Genomic DNA, 20,707 nt, shown 5'->3' on the forward strand with positions numbered 1-20,707 from the left:
TAGACCTTTGCTTCTTATGGTGAATGAGAAGCAGAGATGTCAAGTTACACTTTGCTGAGTTACATTTTTTTTTTTAATTCTTCAGCAAAATCCACAAGAATGCTAATTTAAGTAAACCTTTGTGGCTACTGCAAAAGTAGTAAAGAAAATGACTAATTTCTTTAATTGTTAACTTTTTAGCAACAAACAATTTATCCATTTGGACTGTTTTGTGTCACTACTGAGCAATGTAATTGCTGAAAACCAGCAACATGTCACATTTTACTGTAAACAATGAAAATGCTTTCGCTCTACTTACTGGCAACAATTCGTCTTCCATCTGACAAAACCATTTCCCCACTTTCTACTAAAGTTTTTAAGATACAGGTAACATTTGTTGGTGCTTTGTCTGCCTCATCAATTACCAAAATATGTCCGAACTTCACTGCTTTTACCTAGAAGAGAAAGGAATCATAACACCACCAGCCAAATCCCTACAAGGAGCTGTGTTACAGATTTCTGAGTGAGCAGCAGTGACACCTCAGTGGCACTGAGACAAGAAAGGGACTCAGAACTGGGATAAGCTATGACCAAATCCCAAGAGAAGGAAGAGGAGGCAGGTGAGACAAGAAAGTTTCCACTTCTCCTGGACAGGTGTGGTAGGGAGGGAAATGAGGAGACTGACCACAAAGGACTTGGAGTGCAGACAGAGAAGTGCAAAGCCAGTTTGCATCTAGACTGTCAACATGTAGCTAAAAGAACTGAAGGATGGCTGCAACAGCTGTTTGGACCAAATTTAGCATGTAGGTGTAAGGTGCTATAAAGGAGAAGGAGACAAATACCACTCTACCAGTTAGAATGTGTCAGGTTAACACTAAATTATTTTCCATAGTCATTTTGTGTGTGGGGACTCACAAGATTATCATCTTATTCACATTTGGCACAGCAAATGTGACAAATGTGACCAAATAAAAATTAATAAAATGTTGGTTACTATGCTCATTCAATGTGCCATGAAAAATCAAATTTCTAACATTTAAAACCAAACACATTCCAAATATAAAATCCAAATGCTATTACTGACCAGTGGTGAATCTTCATATATAATAAGACCATCCTTTACAGAAGGTTGTAGGGTAAGGCTTTGTACAGTGGTATCCCTGAAATGTGGAAAAGCAGATGGTATTAATTAAAAATATGCAGAAATTTTAGGCACAATAAAATGAAAAATGAATAAATGAAAAACTGAATAGTCTCGTTTTCTAAGAAGAAAAAATATTTTTAGAATATTTGAATAACTAGCAACAACAATATGCCAGGTTAGTGGTCAAGTGTGAGTATCCCTGCATCTGCCAGACTTTTACAGTAGTTCTCCATTTCTCATAAACCCTGAAAACAAAACCGCTGAGAAGAGAATCAGTATTTTTTGTATGCAGACATATTATTGATGTTACTATTTCTAGTTAAGTATGCTGAAACTGTCACTTATGTAACAAACAGGAATTTCTACCATTTTAGCTGTTCTTTTCCATATATCATCATGCAAAAAACCTACAAACAAACAAACCCAACAAATAATAATGTGCAATTCTTAAATTATTTTTAGTTCTGGCTTGACAGTATCATGAACAGTATAAGCTCTTATACAGGACATAGGCTTTAGGAGAAGGATTTCTTTTTGAAATTTTATTTGTTTGAATTGCTCAATTATCTTTACTAAAAATTTAAAATAATGCTAATTACAATCTTTAATGAGAATTTTCCTTAATCTACACTATTTTCATCTATTTTAATCATCTTGGAATGTACAGATAAATAAAAACCAGTTGAAATTCAGAAAGGTGAAGCAACAGATATCACCATAATGGATTCATCTACAAAAATTATGTCCATAACCTAGGGAAAGCCCCTGCTGATTGTACAAAATACTTGCCCAGACCTTTGTCAAGATTTGTATAATCAATCCCATTTACTTTGGGGGTCAGAGGGACCAAAGAGCTAGAGAATAATCCAGACGTGGGTCATGACAGAAGGTCCCCATGACATCCACGCTTTCATAGGCAACAGGAAATTCAGTCTTAGGGCATGTTGGTTTTCCCATCCCTTTCCAGCTGTATTTCAAAATTTGGATTAGTCTGTGCCAAAAGAAAGATGGGTTGAGCACAAAAGGACAAAACCCATCAGGAGAACCTCCCCTAATGCTGCTTGAGATCCACATATTGGTCCATTGGTAAGGTTGGTAGCCTTTGCACTGTATGTAACGTCTGATGCGACAAAAATCTCTTACCTTTCACAGCCATGTTGTTTAACAAAACTGTTTGCTTAAGCCTAGCTGACTCACTCTTCCAAATACACACTTAGTTCTATCTTTAATTTTGCAACACCTTGTAAAAACCAACAATTCTGATAAGCTCCATGGGTACAGGAAATCAAACAGTTCTGTTTGCACCACACTATTAAGTGGCCAGCTTCCAATTCCAGTTTTAAACTGAGAGCATAACTTGCACATTTCCTTCATTTGAAACTGCTGTCAGCAGGATTTCTGTCCCTAATAACTAATAATTTCTTGTTTAGCTTTAAGCCCACAATTTATTTATCCTATAGTTTCCATGCATAGGAATAAAGCAGAGGGCAGAGAGACTTCTAACGTTTATCTACTTGATCTAAACTCCAGTCCAGAAGGGGGAAGGTTACAAAGATAGGACCACCTTTATATCATTTAATGCCATCAAATGTCTGTCAAGTCCCAAATAGTTATATTAACACTGTATTCACTTGCAACATACAATTTTTTTAAATCTCTAAAATAAGCGGTAGCACTAATCTATTATCTTAGAAATCCTACCATGGACACAAAAACAAAGCTTCTCCTGTCATCCTGCGTGTCTAACCAATTTATACACTGGGTAGAGAAATCAATAACGGATCCAAAAATAACAACAAACCAATGATTTTTGTTTCTTGAAGACACATTATTTAGGGACTAAAGTCTCAGATTGTATGTATCAGCCTACCTCCACTATCAGTTAACATTTCTGGTTCAAGCCTATAGAGCTGAAGATGCAGAAGAATTTTAAAATGTGTAAACTAAATATATACTCTGTACTCATCACTATGTACTAGCCTGTATGAAGGTCACAGTCACAGGTACTAATTAGTCAGAAATAACTCATGGAAAAATGTTCTGTGGAATTAATACAAGGTAAAAAGGGGAAGAATTTGTTACATTTGAACTGTGATGTCTTTAAGGTAATAGAAAGGCAAGAAAATGAGAGGACCAAGGAAGCATAGGCCAAGAATAATGTAAAGGAAGGTGAATTACAGGATGCTTTGCAGATCATAAATTTGCACTTAGGAGCTAATGCGTGAAAAACAATAAAGTGAACAGAACACATCTGGAAATAAAGGTATCTAGTGATGCTGTGGATGGTCACAGGTGATGACACCAGAAAAGACAAAAATGTCAAATGGTGTTTAACTGTAACACAAAACAGTATTTTACTTTTGCTGAGTGATTTAATCCTCTGGCTCTGCAGAAATTACTTACAACCCTCTAACACAGAATAATAAATTGTACTTAGTATTCCATAATAATCAGCAGCCCACACAAATCCTTAGGATGATCTCATTCTTCAGAGAAGACAGAATTGACATATTTTTGGGGAAAATAAACACTACAAGAGTTAACTGTTCATTCAAGTGCTATTACAAAAGTAGCATAATCAGAAAAAATACAGAAGGTATCAAACTAAAATAAAAATTGACATCCTTAATCTGTCTTCTAATTTTTCTTATTTTATTTTTCTTCTGCTTTGTTGATAATTTGCCTTAATATTTAAGGAAATATATTGGCAGATTTGCAATGTATTACAGAAATTAAATGTAAGTCAAATATTAATTCCATTGGCTTGATAACTTAAGTGTATGTGGAACTCCTGTATTCGCTTAGACTATTACATTCAGACATGTATATAAGAATGATTTTAAAAGGGTTATTACAGATTAATGTTATTTTCCTTACAGAATCATATGCTATACACTTATATATCATTTATTTCTGTTCTTCAGAAACCTACCATGACCCAAACACAGTAAAGAATGGCTAAAAATAAACTGTCTCCTTAGGGATTTTTCTTAAATTTCCACTTTGTAATGAACAATGTAAATGTAAAGGCACTGAAATATAGAAAGATAAAAATACACTAAGTCTGAAATATTTTTGAACAACACAGTAAGCAGCATTTCCTAAATGTAAAATATGTCTGGCACTTAAAATTGCCACCGGAAAGGAACTAAAAACTCCAATTCACTTTCACTTAGAAATAATAGTGCCTTAATATTAACTAACAGGGTCTAACAAAGACATGAATACCAAATCCTCCTAATTTCATAACATTTAGCATCCCAGATGAAAATAGGTCTGACACAAAGAAGGAAGAATGTGGGAACATAGAAGTGAGTGAGAAAAACTGCCTGACATACTGTCATCTTAACTGAACCGATTTTGTCTTCACCTGATTGTAAAAGAAAAACATGAAAAGCTCACTAATGTCTTTCCTACGGATATACTTTTAGTTTTATCAAGGAAACCATTCTCACAAGTGCTCAATTTTAAAAAAAAAAAAAAAAAAAGAAAAAAAAAGGAAGAAAAAAAAGAAAAATATTTACTACTGAAATACAGCAACTCCTCTGACAGGACCACTCAATTCATAGTAGGAGTTCTGAGAATTATTCTCATGTTTTTTATTAGTTCATATCACTGTCTTTTATTTATTTTTTGCTACTGCTGCATTACTTACCCTAAAGGCAGCTATTTCTGAGGTCTGCAGACTGACTCAAACATACTACTGTGACAGTTTCTGTTTCACTGACAGCAATGCCTTCCTTCTGGAGAACTATGAACTGTGCCAGGAGAAATTTCCATCAACCTCAAAGAGTTAGATGTTATCCTCTAGTTTAACAAAAGGTGTTCCAACACTTTAATTTAAGATTTGAATCCCCAGGAAGGCTTATGCCCAAATACAGAACACAGTGTCAGGGCCCCAGCTAACATCACAAACACTCACATTCCCTGGAATTACTCCATCTTGACAAGTGCAGAAGAATGCAGTCCTGACTTCTATACGTACTTACACTGAGGCTAAAAGGGTAAGAGATTATTTGTGCAAGGCAGCCTTGTATTTTAGGGATCCTTGCTCATGGTAATGTGGTTACATAAACCAAGCTCAGGTTTGGCTGCCTTCTGATTCAGCACACAAAACTTTATGGTAGTTGAAAGGCAAAATCAGAGATGCAGAATATATATTCTAGAAATTCTTCTTCACTTCTGTGAAGCATCTATTATCTAAATACCTATGTACAAAGATATGTATTTCTTCTCAATTACATGCCAATCAAACATGAATATAGCCATCTGCTGTGACCTAATTTTAAAGAGTATTTGGAAAAACTAATTAGTCCAAAGGCCATTTGAAGCTGTTAATTGGTCAGTTAATCCATTCATGGATTATCCTGATGAAGACCAGGCAAATCCCAACACAAAGAATCAATCTGCGTGATTTTGACATTTACAAATTAATTTCTTTAGCCAACCCATCACAGAGGCATTACATTACATGATCTGACTGCTATGTTTAGAAAATTCTGAAATATCTGAAAAGGCAACCAGATGTCTCATTGCTCTGTTAAAAATGACCCTGTAAAGGCTTTTTGACTTATCTGCATGCACTGATAATTAAATCCACCTTTTTTTTTTTTTTTTTTACTTCCCCTGCTAGGCTGCTAAGCTACTCAGCAGGACATAGGTTTGTTTAAAATGCAAGAAATTATTTTGACTATAAAGGCACTGATTACTCAGTATGACTGCAGGTGGCAGAAGAAAGGTCAAAGGGAATTATGTTTAATTCATGTTATATGCTCAAATCTTAAGTTACACAATTACTTGTATGTGATCCATCTGCCAAAACAAGATGCAAAATTCACTCACCCTAATTGTAAAACCCATAAATGGAGAAACATGACACCCTGCAGCTTGCCTTTTGCTTGTAAGAATACATTTAATTGAGTAAACAGTGAGAAACTCTTCAGCTTTGGAGGAAAATGAAACAACAGAGTCTTCTAACCTGAGCTATTTCTCCATAACAGCCATGCAGCAGGATATTAAAGCTCAATTCAACTCCTACAAAAAAGACAAATGAAGTAGCTTTCTAACACCTGGAATCTGACAATAGCAGAGCTAGTCAGCCAGCTTATGAAAAGCTAACATTGGAAACAGGGACCATCAGCTGGCATGGAATCTTGGAAGCTTTGCATTGCAACTCTGTATTGGCTGAAAATGCATTTAAGAAAACAGGGAAAAAACAAGTAAAAAACCATGAAGACACCTATTATACAGTTAACGCACTCAGAGCTTCACAACATAAATCTTCATGACAAAAATGTGTCATCCTATTAGTTATTGTCAAACATGAGCTATATAAAGAATAAAGAACACACTATATGAAGTACAATATTAAAAGAAAATAATCTAAACCTTCATGAATCCTGAGGAAAAATTACCCAGACTTTTGTTGTTTGGCTGCCAACAAACAAAAACACACCTCCACCCACCCCTCAGCCTTTGTTGTGTTCAACTGAAATAAACCATTGCAGTTATAGAACACTTCAACAGCCCACTAAAGACAGCTTTTCTGTATTGTTCATTTTTAAAAACAGACCTGCAGAGCTATATCACCTCTGCAGATAGCAGAGAGAACTATTCTGTATTGTTCATTTTTAAAAACAGACCTGCAGAGCTATATCAGCATTTAACTTATTTAATGTAGTCTCATATTCTTTCAAGAGATAATAATCAAATGCAATTCTGAGAACAGTTACACTATAATTCTACTATCCACCTGTGTCTTGGGAAAAGCTGTTTCTTCTGAAACAACTTTTTAAATTAGAATTTAAAAAATCTGAAGTCAATAAAGCTGAAAGGGTAGTTTTAAATTATCCCAATAGGAGAAACAGATAATTAGATTTTATACTGATTAAATGCAGTGAAAAAGAGGAAAAGAAAATTAAGATCTAAAGATTAATGCACAGTTTGTAGTAAGTATTGCTTGTAGGGACACCACAAGCTCATTTTCCTGCCCCAAATTCCCTATTAATTTGATTGTTAAAGATCACAGTAAAATTACATTTGTTTTGAAAAGGATAACATATGCAAACTCAGGTAAGTTTTGGAAAAAAAGATTATCAGATTACTGTAATTTATTAGGGAACTAGAAAAGGCACAACACAAAATACAGTAGATTTTTAAAATGAACTCTGTATCACACTTTCCAATCATCAGTCACTAGAATAAATATAGTAACTCTGATAGGAAGATGTGATATCAAATGCAAGATGTGATAAGCAAATTCTTTGAAAGGAAATGTATTGGGGCATATAGAACAAGATAGTGTAAATATCTTGAAAGAGAATAGTAAGATCATCAGATACAAAACAGAATTTCAATAGCGGTTAGTATTCCGTTGACAAACATCACATTTACAACAAAGATAAATTGCTGTAGCTTGTATGTAAATGCTTAGAAAAATAAGTTATCTTAACTTGTAAGAAAAAGATATCACATGGAGAACTAAGAATTAACATGCCTAATTTAGGGGTAAAACCTGTTTTATCAAAAGCTAAAGAAAACTTCCTACATTCTCTATTTTCATGAAAAGCCATCACATCATATTTACAAGCTATTCTATATTTCTTACTCCATAGAGAACAACCCTCATACACTAAAAAACATTCCCTCTTTTTATCATATGACTCTGTGAAGATTCATATTCTTTTTTTCACAATGAACTAATTTCCTAGAAGATTATTTTCTTGATACACAGGAGAACAATGGAATGGAACTAATAATTTCACATCTTCTGCACATTCACTGAGGTTTTGAGCAGCAGAAAATCCATTCACAGCCATCAATAAATTATTGATGTAGATTACACTGCAGTCTACACATCAAAAGCTTCTATTTCTATAAGTGATGATGATGTTCTTACGCAGATCTATACATCAAAAACATTAGAGCTGAAGTTGACAAGCTTTACTTTTCATGACTTCAGTGGCCACATCTGTAGAAGCTCAGAGGAGGGATCCAGTTCTCCCACTAGCTAAGAGTAACCAAGTTCCCATCACAACAGAAAAGGATCAGTACTCTTTATTTCTGATCATTTCCAATTGTATAGAGGAATGTTTGTGACAGATAGTCTGCAGAGGAGATTGTGGGCTCCAAATTTTTCTTTTGCTACAGCTAACCTGTTGCTGACACAGCATGAAGTTGGAAACATATCTGGGAAACTTCTGCTTAACAACAACTCATTATTTACATGCATATCATAACAATAAATAAATTGTCTAGAAGTTATAGAATTTAATCTCATTAACACACTGTGTTTTGAAAACAATGTTGAGTCTGAAGCCATTTCTTAATTCTCATAACTTTAACTACTGTTCCTACTTACACATTTGAGCATCAGTTAAGGACTGCGCAAATGGTCTCCCCCATGCAACAACCATGCCTGGATTATATAATTTTATGAAGATAAACTCACTTTAACTTTTTTTTTTTAAAGACTATAATATTACTACAACATACCTAGAACAAGAGCTAGCTGAGGTCATCCAGCTGCTACCTTTCATAAATTGCTAAATCCCAGAATCAGAGTGGTTGAGGTTGGAAGGCACCTTTAGATGTCATCTAGTCCAACCCCCCTGCTAAAGAGGGCCACTTAGAGTCAAGTACTCAAGAGTACTCAAGACAGTGTTTAGCATTCAGATTTTGAATATCTCAAAAAATTAAGGAGCACAATGTACACCAAACTTTAAAGAATAGGTTCTGACATGGAAAAATTAACTTCATGCCTTCCTGAACCTAACAAACATGTTTCTTAGAACACAGATGTTCTGCAGTTGATTTTCTGTAAAGGCACTACCAAGACAGAGAGGTTTTTGTTTGCTATTCGAATAATTAAGAGTACAACTCATGATGGCAGATGATCATTTCAGAGATTTCATGTTACCAGTATCTCTTTTTGACTATGTGACCTAAAGCAAATCCAACACCAGCAGAACAGAGGTGACAGCTTTCACAGGTCTTGAGGTGACACTGTTCTCCTCAGTATTTTTCCAGTTGTTTTTAGTTGCCTAAATTAGTATATCAGAATAAACTACACATATTTATTTTTTATTCTTTTGCATTAAGCGTAGCAGTGTATTTTGATGAAAGCTAAGATCAGATAACAAAATTTGACTCAAAAAACTTGATGAATATGTATTAATCCACATGCCTATGCATTTAGCACCTCATTTATACCACCAGAAACTGCCATAAAAATGGTGTCACTAGTTTACACCCTCCTAGTCAGGACCTAGGCTTTTAGGAAACTTTCTATCAGAAGTTTCTCCACAGTCCCCAAAACAAAACAAAACAAATCAAACAAAAGCAAAAAATCCTTCAAAAATCCCCAAACTGGAACAATAAATCAAGCTTGCACTGAAAACAAAAGAATAAATGCTGTCATTCCGTATATATATTGTCATCGCAAAAATAGTAACTGCAAGGAGGAGAAATTATTCTAATTGAAATATAAAAAAAATGCTTGAGAGTATGATTTAATTCCAAATAGATTCAAACTTAAATGTTTAAATGACAGATAAAGAACATCTTATCCCAGCAAAACCATTCTTTGTGTGAAATTAGTAATTTGATGGCAAGAGAAGTAAAATTAGTCTTTTTTTTTCTTTGATCATATCAAAAGAGACAACTATTTAAAGTTCATGATACTTTCTTCTGACATTTTTATGTAGGAGAGATGGGAGCTTACAGTTTTATACTTATCTATTGCCCTCATCAGTGCTAAGAAGGATTTTACAGTCTTAACAGGGCATGTGTTCTTGCCTGAATCGTTCCTAAAGTTCTTTTTTTTTTTCCTTCTTTCTGGGGAACCTTCTTGGTTTTAGAGACTTTGTAATTCAAAATAAGATATTATCACAAGGGAATGAAAAAAGGCAAGATATAATTAAACATAAATATAGAATAAAGAATAATAAAGCAAGATATCCTCATGAGGGGAAGCAGAGGAGCATGCACTGATCTCTTCTCTGGTGACCAGTGACAGGACCCCAGGGAATGGCCTGAAGTTGTGTTGGGGATGTTTAGCTTGGATATTAGAAAAAGTTTCTTCACCCAGAGGGAGGCTGGGCACTGGAACAGCTTCCCCAGGGAAGTGGTCACAGCGTGTCTGAGTTCAAGAAGCATTTGGACAATGCTCTCAGGTATATGGTGTGACTCTTGGTCCTGCGCAGGGCCAGCAGCTGGACTTTGATGATCCTAGTGCTTCCCTTCCAGCTCAGCACATTCTGTGATTCTATGATTATCAGTGTCCATGAAAATTATTTACATGATTTAATGAAATACCAATTTAGTTTAAATCAAATTTCAGATTTAGATTTTTGTGTAGAACCACTGGAAAATTCTTTCCACGTCACCCGCAGGAGAGATAGCAAAAGTAGTAACAGAAAGGTTCATAAAATAATAGGATTTCCAGGGTTCACTAATTTAGGAGCAACACAAATACTTGACTCTCACATTAGCTTGGAGAACATCAAATTTTCTTAGTCTCTTAGTTACTGGCTGTAAAAGCAGTACATGTTTAATTTCTATAAAGAACTCTTAAATTAAAATTCCTTAATATTGGACAAGGTAAAGCTGCTGTTTATTCTGTAACATGTAGCCGGTGTCCTGGGTGAATAAAATGGAGACAACCATACCAGGAAGATATACCAAATTTTGGATTTCTCTGCTAAAACTTACTCATCTAGGAAAGGAGTGACAGGGAAATCCTGGCAGATGAAAGTTCTTCCTTAACACAGAAAAGCAGCAAAATACTTCAAAAGTGCAGTCTAAGGAAGAGGCTGTGTTAAGCCTGTGCCCTATTACTTGTTTCCATAACCCCACAACTAATGCAATGAGAGAGCTAGTCAACTCCTGATCAGCTGCTAATATTAAGAAGTATGCAAGAGAAAGCAGCCAACTTTTTGAGTAGTTCACAAGCACATGTTTTTCTTAATTTCTTGGATTCATTATTGAATCTAGCTGCAGCTTCCTTCCATTAAGGTTTTCTGCTTTATGGCACCAAAATGATTTATAAGACAAATTTCAAGACTAACACTTTTCAATGAGATGCTGCATGAAAGGTTAAGAGAAAGGATTTATAACCTCCATAAGCAATCAAAACCTTTAGGTCAGGCTGACCCTTCCCATGTGAATCAGTTGCAGAGCAAGTAAATACAGACATCAGAAAGGAAGTTTAAGGAAAAACATACTCCTTTTTCTGTCTTCTATCTTCTCTCATCCTCTTGAAGTACAGACATAAAATGTGAGATTTTAAAATTACTCCTGGTAATAGCTTACTGCCTCTAAGATAAGTACTCAGTGTTTGAATGTCATTGAATATACATAGAGTTAGATCAGCAGAACTCCTTACACTCTTTCATCAAGACAATAAAAAAACCCCAAACCAACAAAAAAACACACTCTAACAAATTTGTCAAGATCTGTAATTCAGGTATACAAGCACCATTAAAATAATTATATTTAGAAATACTTTCCTTGGCATGCTTAAAGGTACTTACAGTAGCTAGCTAGGAAATCTGAAGAAACACACAGGACTATCAAAGATGAAGTGCACATTCTAGAATATTTTATAATGAAGTAAACTATGCCATAAGCTACTGACTGAATCTCTCCCACAAAGTATGAAAAAAGCTTACTAGGAAACTGTTTGGGTTTTTTGTAAACTTGCTCTTACTTTGCTTTGAATCCAGAAGAGTGTACTAACAATACTGTAATCCTTGTTTAAATACCCTGTAAAGTATAACCAAAATATTATACAGACTGAGTTCTTCACACAGCATTCCAAAATGCTATCCAGGAAACAGAAAATTCTGATTTTTCTATATTCATTAATTATTTTTGTAAAACTGCACAGGACTGCACACCATTTTCTACTTCAACCTATCTCTAAACCCTTGTAATCGTAAGCAATACCTTATAGAGACTACAGAACACTGTATTAGCGAGACAATAAATGCATCACTTCCTAGTGATGTCTCAACTAGCATGCTGCAACATTCTACAGCCACATGACAACCCTAAACATGGTGCTTATACAATGTTTTCCTGAGCTATATGAATTCATATGAAAGCACTGTTCTGCTTCATCACATCTCACTGGAGAACACACAAAAGGACAGAAATACTGTAGTACTTTGTGACATAACTGGGATTTGCAAAAGTCAGAGTATTTTATCCAGACAAAGTGGCTGTTCCAACCAGGAAAGTTAATGCAAAGCTGAAAGTAGGAGGTCACAAAAGCAGTATTTCATATAGAAGCGATAGAAGTCTAGAATAGTATAAATGAAAACAGCAGCAGAAAAGTAATGAGATAGAGCTATCCAAACATCAGGAATACAAATACAGGGCATTTGAAGACAAAAATCTGGGTGAGAAAGTGGAGAGAAAGTGTTACAGAGACTGTGTTGTTAATAGCAAAATCGCAAAAGTCGACATTTTTATTGGCACTATTTAAAAAACAGTGATTATGGAAAGAGACAGGGTGATGAAGCTAGGAAGTTGAAGACAAAGAGAGAAAGATTAGGAATAAAGCTGAAATGGGATTCAGTTCAATTGAAAATGAGTCTTCTAGACATATTTATTCTTTATTTCCATTTATTAGTTTCAAATTCATGTCATAAAAATCAGGCAGATAATTTCCTATTATTTCAGCTTTTGAATTGTTTTCAGTTGGTTTATTGTCTTGAAGTCTGTTTTTACCTTATGATGTAATTTTCTAATCCAAACTTTTATGAGTGATAAAGAAATACATGAACTTAGCAGGAGTGCCAAAGGAAAAAGCCAAAAAGCCTTTACTATGTAAAATGTTTCTTGTCTGATGCATGATATATTCAAACACCTTTTCCCTCACACAATACCTCATGCTCAGGGAAGTCTTTCCAGAAATGACCGCAAAATATAACTTGATCTTGAACAAAGTTTAGCATAAGCACACTTTGACTTCTACTTCCTCATGTATCAAGAAAGGTGATTGCATTACATTCTTGTACCCACTTCTCAACCTGTCAGTTTATTGCCTCTGCCAGACACATTCCTTTGGTCTGTGTGCCACTTCCCATAATAGGGAGTCTTTTTTCAAACAGTAAGAACACATTAAACTTCAGAAACATGAGTTTTAATAACATGAGAAATTTGACTAAAAACAAGAAGTATGTTAATCTAACACATTCTTACCTATGCAGCTGTAAATATTCTCTGGGTCTGTTTAAAAGGTGAAGGAATCTGTCAACAACCTTGTTTTTCCCAACACCCTGCAGTAAACAAATATAATATTAAGACATTATACAGATGTACATGTTTTAGAGTTATAAAGACAGAAAAGGTAACTTGCCAAAATGGTTAGAATGCTCACCATATTCCTTCATAGTACATACAACTTCAATCTATTTCAGAAAATTCTGAACACATTTATTTTATTATATATATGTGTATATATATATATATACACACACAAAATCTGTCTTACTAGAAATAACCAGAAATAGGATTGTGTCCCTAGAGTTATGTCATACATACTGCGCATTATTTAATTAACACAAGTTTTTCCACTCATTTTATTTCACAAAGGTATTGCAATGTCAATGCTAGAAGTTGTATTGCACTTAATAGGCAAAGTTAATTCCTGGTGGTCATAGGAAACATTCTGTAACTGTCCCATAGAATTTGGCCACAGCTTTGCTAATAGTTGCTGATCCCATTACACTGGAGTCACAAAAAGAGACCCAGATGGAATCAGAATTCAGTTGGAGATAAAACGGATCTATAACTCTATTGAAGGATGTCTGCATTAGCAAGCTGTGAAAAATTATGACAGTGAATTAGGTGTTACCAACACCCTGGCACACTGTATAAAAGCATTTTAGGAACTGGTATTTCAGTCCAGGTCTAACCTGGTCCCAGGGAAGGAATTATCAAAGAGCACGAATTAAGTGGGCTGCTGGGGAATCCCCCCCATTTCACTCTCATTCTAAGACAGATGAGCATGTACCAAACTGTAGTAAGGAGATTCCCTTCAAAAATACATTCTAGATCTGGTCTGAAATGCTAATGTAGATGCAGATTAAGATGACAGCTCACATGCAGAAATTCTTATCCCCCCTGCAAGGAGGTGTCTGCAGACTTGGAAGCTCAGAATGCCAGTGAGAGTGCTACACGTTGCAAAGAAAAAGGAAACGGCAGAATGAAAAGCTCAATTACAGACCAGCCAAAAGCTGTTTGACAGGAAACTATCCCTCTGCTGATATTCTCACTCTGACTGCATGAATGTATCTAGTAGTCCACATCAGCGTACAGAAGATAAATATAACCCAAAGAAAGATTTAAGAGATTAGATTAAACCAATTTGAGTTTCACTAATCTGTTTCACTTGGCATTGAAACAGAATAGGAGCCTTCAGAGCTGCAAGTTATGACATTTATGACTGTAAGTTCTAGCTGAGTGATGGTAACTGCCAGCTGCAGAATTGCAAACTGTTTAAGCTTCTTAAAATGGGACCACAGTCTGTCTACATTTGTAAGAATAGAGAATCATGCACATATGTATAATGAAATCACAGAAGGAGAGTTCTCACTATGAGAGCAGGGGAAAAAATACTGCAGAGAAGACAAAAATAGAACTACCTATATTCTATCTACTGCAGACTTGACTCCCACACAGAAGAGCCAACTCTGTTAGTGCTCTGCCACACGCCTCCTCACAAATCTTCTTCCATCTGATTCTTCAGAAGAATCTATAGCTTTATATAGGTGCAGTAGGAAGCTGCATCACACTTAACACCTTTCATCAGTAGTTTCTGAAAACTGTCACCTGAAACAGCTCTCCACTGCTGTGAAAGGGGATGAAATTGTGCTTACAGGTTCTTGCAGGAACTTATAGGACATACCCATCTGGGAGGAAATATGCAAGTTCAGAAATTTTATCAGTGACATTAAAAGTAACCAGAAACAGGCTAAGAATCCCCTAGTTGTGCACACAAACAGTTTTATTCACATATGTTTCCTGCTACTTGCAGTCAGATCATAAATGGGTGAATAAACAGGCATATTTCTAATGTCAAGCACAAAACACCCATGCTGAAAGCAGCTTCCTCTCCTAAGAGAGCTAAAGAGAGCTGGGCAGATGTCTGCACATAGTTTCTGTACTGATCCCAAGAAGATTGCCTATCTTGTTTCAGTGCAGAGTGGGACTCCAGCCAACTGTGGCAAGTACAAAGATGATGAAATGGATCAACATACTGAATCAATGTAAAACTTACTTAATATTAAATGAAGTGGTTACTGTAATTTAAAAAAAAAAGGCTTTCATGTGAATTAACTGAAAGTGGTTTACTTTAACTGATACATACTAATTAACTGTATGTGGCTTTTATGTTTATGATAGATTCTTTGAATTATGCCTGAAAAAAATATTTTCCCAACTACAAAATAATACTGTTAGTGTTTTTCTTCTTCTCCCATTCCAACAGAAAGAGGATCAAACAACTGGTTTTGCATATTTGTTCTTATCATCACAAAGTGTATTAAGAGGAGAGCACCTCACTTCTGAGGATCCTCAGAGGACACATGCATGGTGGAGGACCACTGCGGAGGAAGGGAAAGAGCACAGTTACCAAAGCAACCCAGTGAAGTCAGTGGGAGCTGTGCCATGACCACATCTCACCCTTTCTTCATTTTAATCTGTGCATCTTGCCACACTCTCCTCATAGCTCCTTTTATTTAAGTATACTTCAATTTCAGAACACCATGCATTTTTTAAAAGGTGCATACACTATTTAAAAGCCAAAAGGCATTCCCACCAGGTTTTAGCTATTATAAACAAGTTAACATTGCCCAACTTCTAGACTGAACTGCTTCAGAGGGTACATTGTGTGCCTTCACAGAGGCTGTGGTGTACCACATAAAATCTCTGGTTGGCAAAAGTAGCTGGAGCAAAGTTCACATCAAAGCTTTTTGATTCCATCCCTCTACATTCCTACTTCATGACAAGTTACCACTCCTCTTGGTCTCAGCTACTCCACTGAGAAGTAACAATATAATACAAAGGAAGAGACAAAGATATTGAAAAGGCTCTTTAGCCTTTCAAGAAACTGCAAAAAACAAGAGCTTAGATGAGTTTGTTGCTTAAATACTATGTATTAGTGTAAGGCCAAAAAGAGCAGGTTTGCTCCAAATTCACCTGACTTCCATGAGATAAAGAATATGTGTAGTTGTCTTCAGGTGAACAAAACATGGAAAATGCTAATACATTTTGGAAAAAAACAACAAGCCAAACCAACTCTAGTCACAGCCACTTAAGAAATTACAAAAATGGCAACAAAGTCACCCTTCTTTTCCCTGACTATCAAAGATCAAGCTGGATCTTCTGGACATCCACACATGAACATACTAAAAGACTAAGCTGAACTTGGATTGGATTCAGAACATAATCTCATATAATTTTGCAATTATTGCAGCCTAAGGTAACATTCAGAGGACAAGCCAGTTTGCCATTAATACTTTCTGTGTGCTATTTATATACACACTATTGCAGTTACTTAATTTAACAGAAATATAAACATATGCTAATTAGAGAGAAAAGAACATCTGTGTTGGTGTTTCAGCTGAACAGAATAAAAATACTTCAGAAAGTAAATATTAGACATTTTTTACTCCATCAGACATATGGGACAACTGAAATAGAAAAATGGGAAGTAAATATCTGCACTAATGAATAACAAACAAAAAATTATGCAATTAGAAGGCAAAATAATCCCTTAGTTAAAAATCCTTCTGACACTGTAACACTTGCTACCAAGGATAAAATGGCTTAATTTCCTAGCAGAAGCTGCAGTTTCAAATAAAACAAGATTGTTATAAGTCCCAGGAGGAAGTTCACAATTCAGGATGCAGACCTGACAGTAGTGGGACAAATTTATCCTCTGCACAGCCCAAATAAAGAAAATAAAGTCCAAAGGAACTGGACATAAGCTTTTGAAATTAACAGCCTGCCTCTCAGCAAAAAAAACCAAACCAAACCAAAAAAACCTCCCCAAACAAACAACTCATTTTTATTTTCTTCTAAATGATTTGTAGGTCATACTAAAGCAGCTAAAGAGGTTGCCATACTGTGTTCTTCAGTACTGCCCTTCAGCTGAAACACTGCAATCACACCTTCCTCATATTAGAGCACCTGTTTCATTATAAAAGAATGAAACAAATTTTGAAACTGGTAAGAAAGCAGTTTATCACTTTTTCACCTTAACAAGTTTCATTTTATAATTAATTTTAAAATTGTATTATTAGATAATGAAAGACAGATTTGAGTTAACAATTTTAGTACATAGAATCCTCATGTCAAGAGTTCTCTGTTTCTAATGTCATATAACGTACTGTATCAGCATTATCACAGAAACTTCTCACTGAAATAGGAAAATAAAGATAACAAAAAACACCTTTGATAACATGCCATTTCTAACACTGGGTCTGGCACCAAGCACCTTTCATGGCCACACCTTGTATGTTTCTGTCAACAAAGACATTTGCAATGCATGTATTTTGGCTGAAGCTGTGATTTTTATACCAGAGGACGTGTCTCCATCTGGTTTTATAAAAAAATGTACTACTATCAGCAAAGTGACTCGTAGTACCTACGCAGAATTTTTTCATACACTCCAGGTGTTGAGAAGCCCGACTTGGAACAAATGTGAACAATGCATTTTAATAACTGCAGAAGGTGTGCCAACAGCAGACTCTAGACAATGCTACCAGAGGACCACTACAATTGACCCTATCATGGCTACCTTCCTTGAATGTTAGCATCAAATTTAAATAATTATCCGAAAGCAGAGGTGACTTGAACTCTTGCCCCAGCTGCAATCTACATATTTATCAATTAAAAAAATAAGCATTCTGTGGTTTAGTATCTCATTTTTTATTACAAGTTTATCTTCTGAGGCACACAAAAATTATAGTGACAGCAAAAGAAGAAAATCTCACCGTAAGAATCAACTTAATTCCCTGATAGGAATCATGAATGGAACGTTTTGGATACATCTCTGACTGTAGCTCTAGATAAGCTTGTAGAGTTCTCTTTTTTGACTTTAAGTATAACCAGAGCCCTTCAACCCTGTCAGGCTAAATACAATCATTGCATTTCCAGTGAGGTAAGAGAACTGTGGTCCAATGGAGAGGAGCACATGAAAAGTTTATGATGAAAAGAATCTATGAGAAAAAATATCCAAAAGCAAAATCAATTCATTGTTTATTTTTTAATTCTGGTTCTTTAGTTCAATGTGTAAAGGCAGAAAGCAATACTGTAAACAGAGACACATTTAAAAAACATGTCTGTTCTCGTATGTGTACACACTGACTGTACGAAGTCAAAGAAATATTTTCCAAGTTTTCCACAACTGTCATACCTAATTTCCTAGACAAGAAATATCATAGTGTTTGGGCCAATTTAGCACATTTGGAGCTCAGTTTCTTCATGTTCAAAATAATAATAAAAAATTGGTTTAGGATAGTACATTCTTGACTTGCAGAGGAAACTGTCTATTTTTAAACAAGTTTAAAGCAGGAAAACAAGACTTATTTCTAGAAAAGTTGAAATGTCAAGCATTTGCTATTTCAAGTTTTTCAGTGACTGATATTATTACACTCTTGGTTGGTACTTAATTCAATTTCACAATGAGTTAGGAATAAAAATATTATATTAGAAGAAGAGATCTAATCAAGCATGTAATTTTAAATATCTTTAAGAAAGACTCAATCATTTGTCCTACTAAATTCTTCAAGAATAAAATAAATTCCTAGTGTGAGCCCAAGAATTCATGTAAGTTGATCTCCCAGCTTCAGAAAGGCAGCAGAAAGGATGAAATTACATTCTTCTGTCAGGGAAATATATTAGCAGATGTACCAGAATGCCATTACATTTCTAAGTTCTTTTAATCGCAGAATGGCTGGGGTTGGAAGGGATCTCTGGAGATCATCCAGTCCAAGTGCCCTGCTAAACCTACAGCAGGTTGCACAGGACTGCACTCAGGAGGGTTTTGAGAATCTCCAGGGAAGGAGACTTCATGGCCTCTCTGGGCAGCAAGTTCCAATGCTCTTTCACAGTAAAGAAGTTTTTCCCTATATTCAGATGAAATTTCCTATGTTTCGGTTTGTGCCCATTGTCCTCATCCAGTTGCTGAGCACCACTGAAATGAATTGGGCCCCAATGTCTTGACATCCACCCCTAATGTATTTATCATTTTAATGATTGTGATGTTACATTGACAAGATCCCCTTTTCCAAGCTAAACAGGGCCCACTTCCTCAACCTTTCCTTGTAAGAGAGATGCTCCAGTCCACTCATCACCTTTGTAGGCCGGACACAGTACTCATAATTCACTTCTTTCTGGTAGTCTACTTACTGTGGGTTTATATCAAAACTTTTAACAAGTGCTGCCAGATTTCTTTCAGATTATTTACAATATCTAGCAACTTCATAGAATTCTTCATTCTACCTCTGAACAGCTCACTCAATAAATCACAGCAACAGAGTGATGCCAAATAAAATAACTTCCATTTTGCTTAACATGTTGTTGGGTGTTTTAGAACTTAAAGGCAATAAATTTGGAAGTGAGAGGGTTGTGAGCCTTCTCTATCCAGAAAGCCACAGATCCAATGTAACTATAAATACTATGTTTGGTATCTTCAAAGACAGCTGAAGGTTGCCAAGACCTAACCTATGACTAATAAAGGTGAAAGCTCCCAACACATCTCTTTACATACCTCCAAATACAACAATTCAGGAAATATTATATTTCACATTTCAAATTTTGAGACAAAATGAAATCATTTCAGCCAGTGCTATTTTCCAAGGTTTTCCACATAAACAAATTCTATTTATTAACATAGTTTCTCTTGCATTTGCCAAAGAAAATCCAAGGAGACAGTAAAAGATAGCAAAGTAATGGCAAATCCATGAACTGCATATTGTCCATCAGGAAAACTATCACAAAAACACAGCCTAAAAATTTTCCTAGGTCGTAGGAATCACTACTCCAGTCTGTCTCATGAAGCTCAAAAGCCACTGCAAAACATGTATTTACTGAGTGGGTAAACAGTCACTGCAACATTTAAATTAGCTGGGGGCTCTTGTGGTTCTTTGCCTGCTGGTGTGAGAGTAATATGCAGCTTCTTACTCTTAGCCAAAGAAGATGCTTTGAAGGTGCTTTGAAAAACTGTTTGAAAAACATAGATGGTCTCATTCACACCGGGACTACAGGCTCACTCAGGAAACCATATCAGAACCCATATTTAAGGCACTGGCATGTCCTTTACTTGGAAGCTATTTCACAGCTGAAAATTCTTATCTATCCACTGAACTCAAAGAAACCTATTCGTTTGTATATGAAATGGAAACACATTCCAGTTAACATCCAAAGTAAATCATTAACCACTGTAAACAAATATTTATATTTCATGTAAAACATTTATGCTGGGAAATCCTGGGCCATATAAGCCCCAGGGAACAAACATGAATGAAGTGTTGTAAAGTCGTTTACTTCAGAAGCTGAGTACTTCTAAAA

General features: G+C 35.5%; 1 protein-coding gene across 1 annotated transcript in view; it reads right to left on the reverse strand.

Moving 5' to 3' along the window:
• VWA8 (von Willebrand factor A domain containing 8) overlaps positions 1-20,707 on the reverse strand; it is a 179,625-nt gene that overhangs the window by 81,415 nt on the left and 77,503 nt on the right. The window contains exons 21-23 of the mRNA XM_015633778.3: positions 13,331-13,407; positions 1,064-1,139; positions 299-434 (exon numbers count right to left, since the gene is read on the reverse strand). Of these exons, the coding sequence (XP_015489264.1) occupies positions 299-434; positions 1,064-1,139; positions 13,331-13,407 (289 nt within the window). The remainder of the gene's footprint in view (positions 1-298; positions 435-1,063; positions 1,140-13,330; positions 13,408-20,707) is intronic.

This window comes from Parus major, chromosome 1 (genome assembly GCF_001522545.3).
Source record: "Parus major isolate Abel chromosome 1, Parus_major1.1, whole genome shotgun sequence".
NCBI lineage: Eukaryota > Metazoa > Chordata > Aves > Passeriformes > Paridae > Parus > Parus major.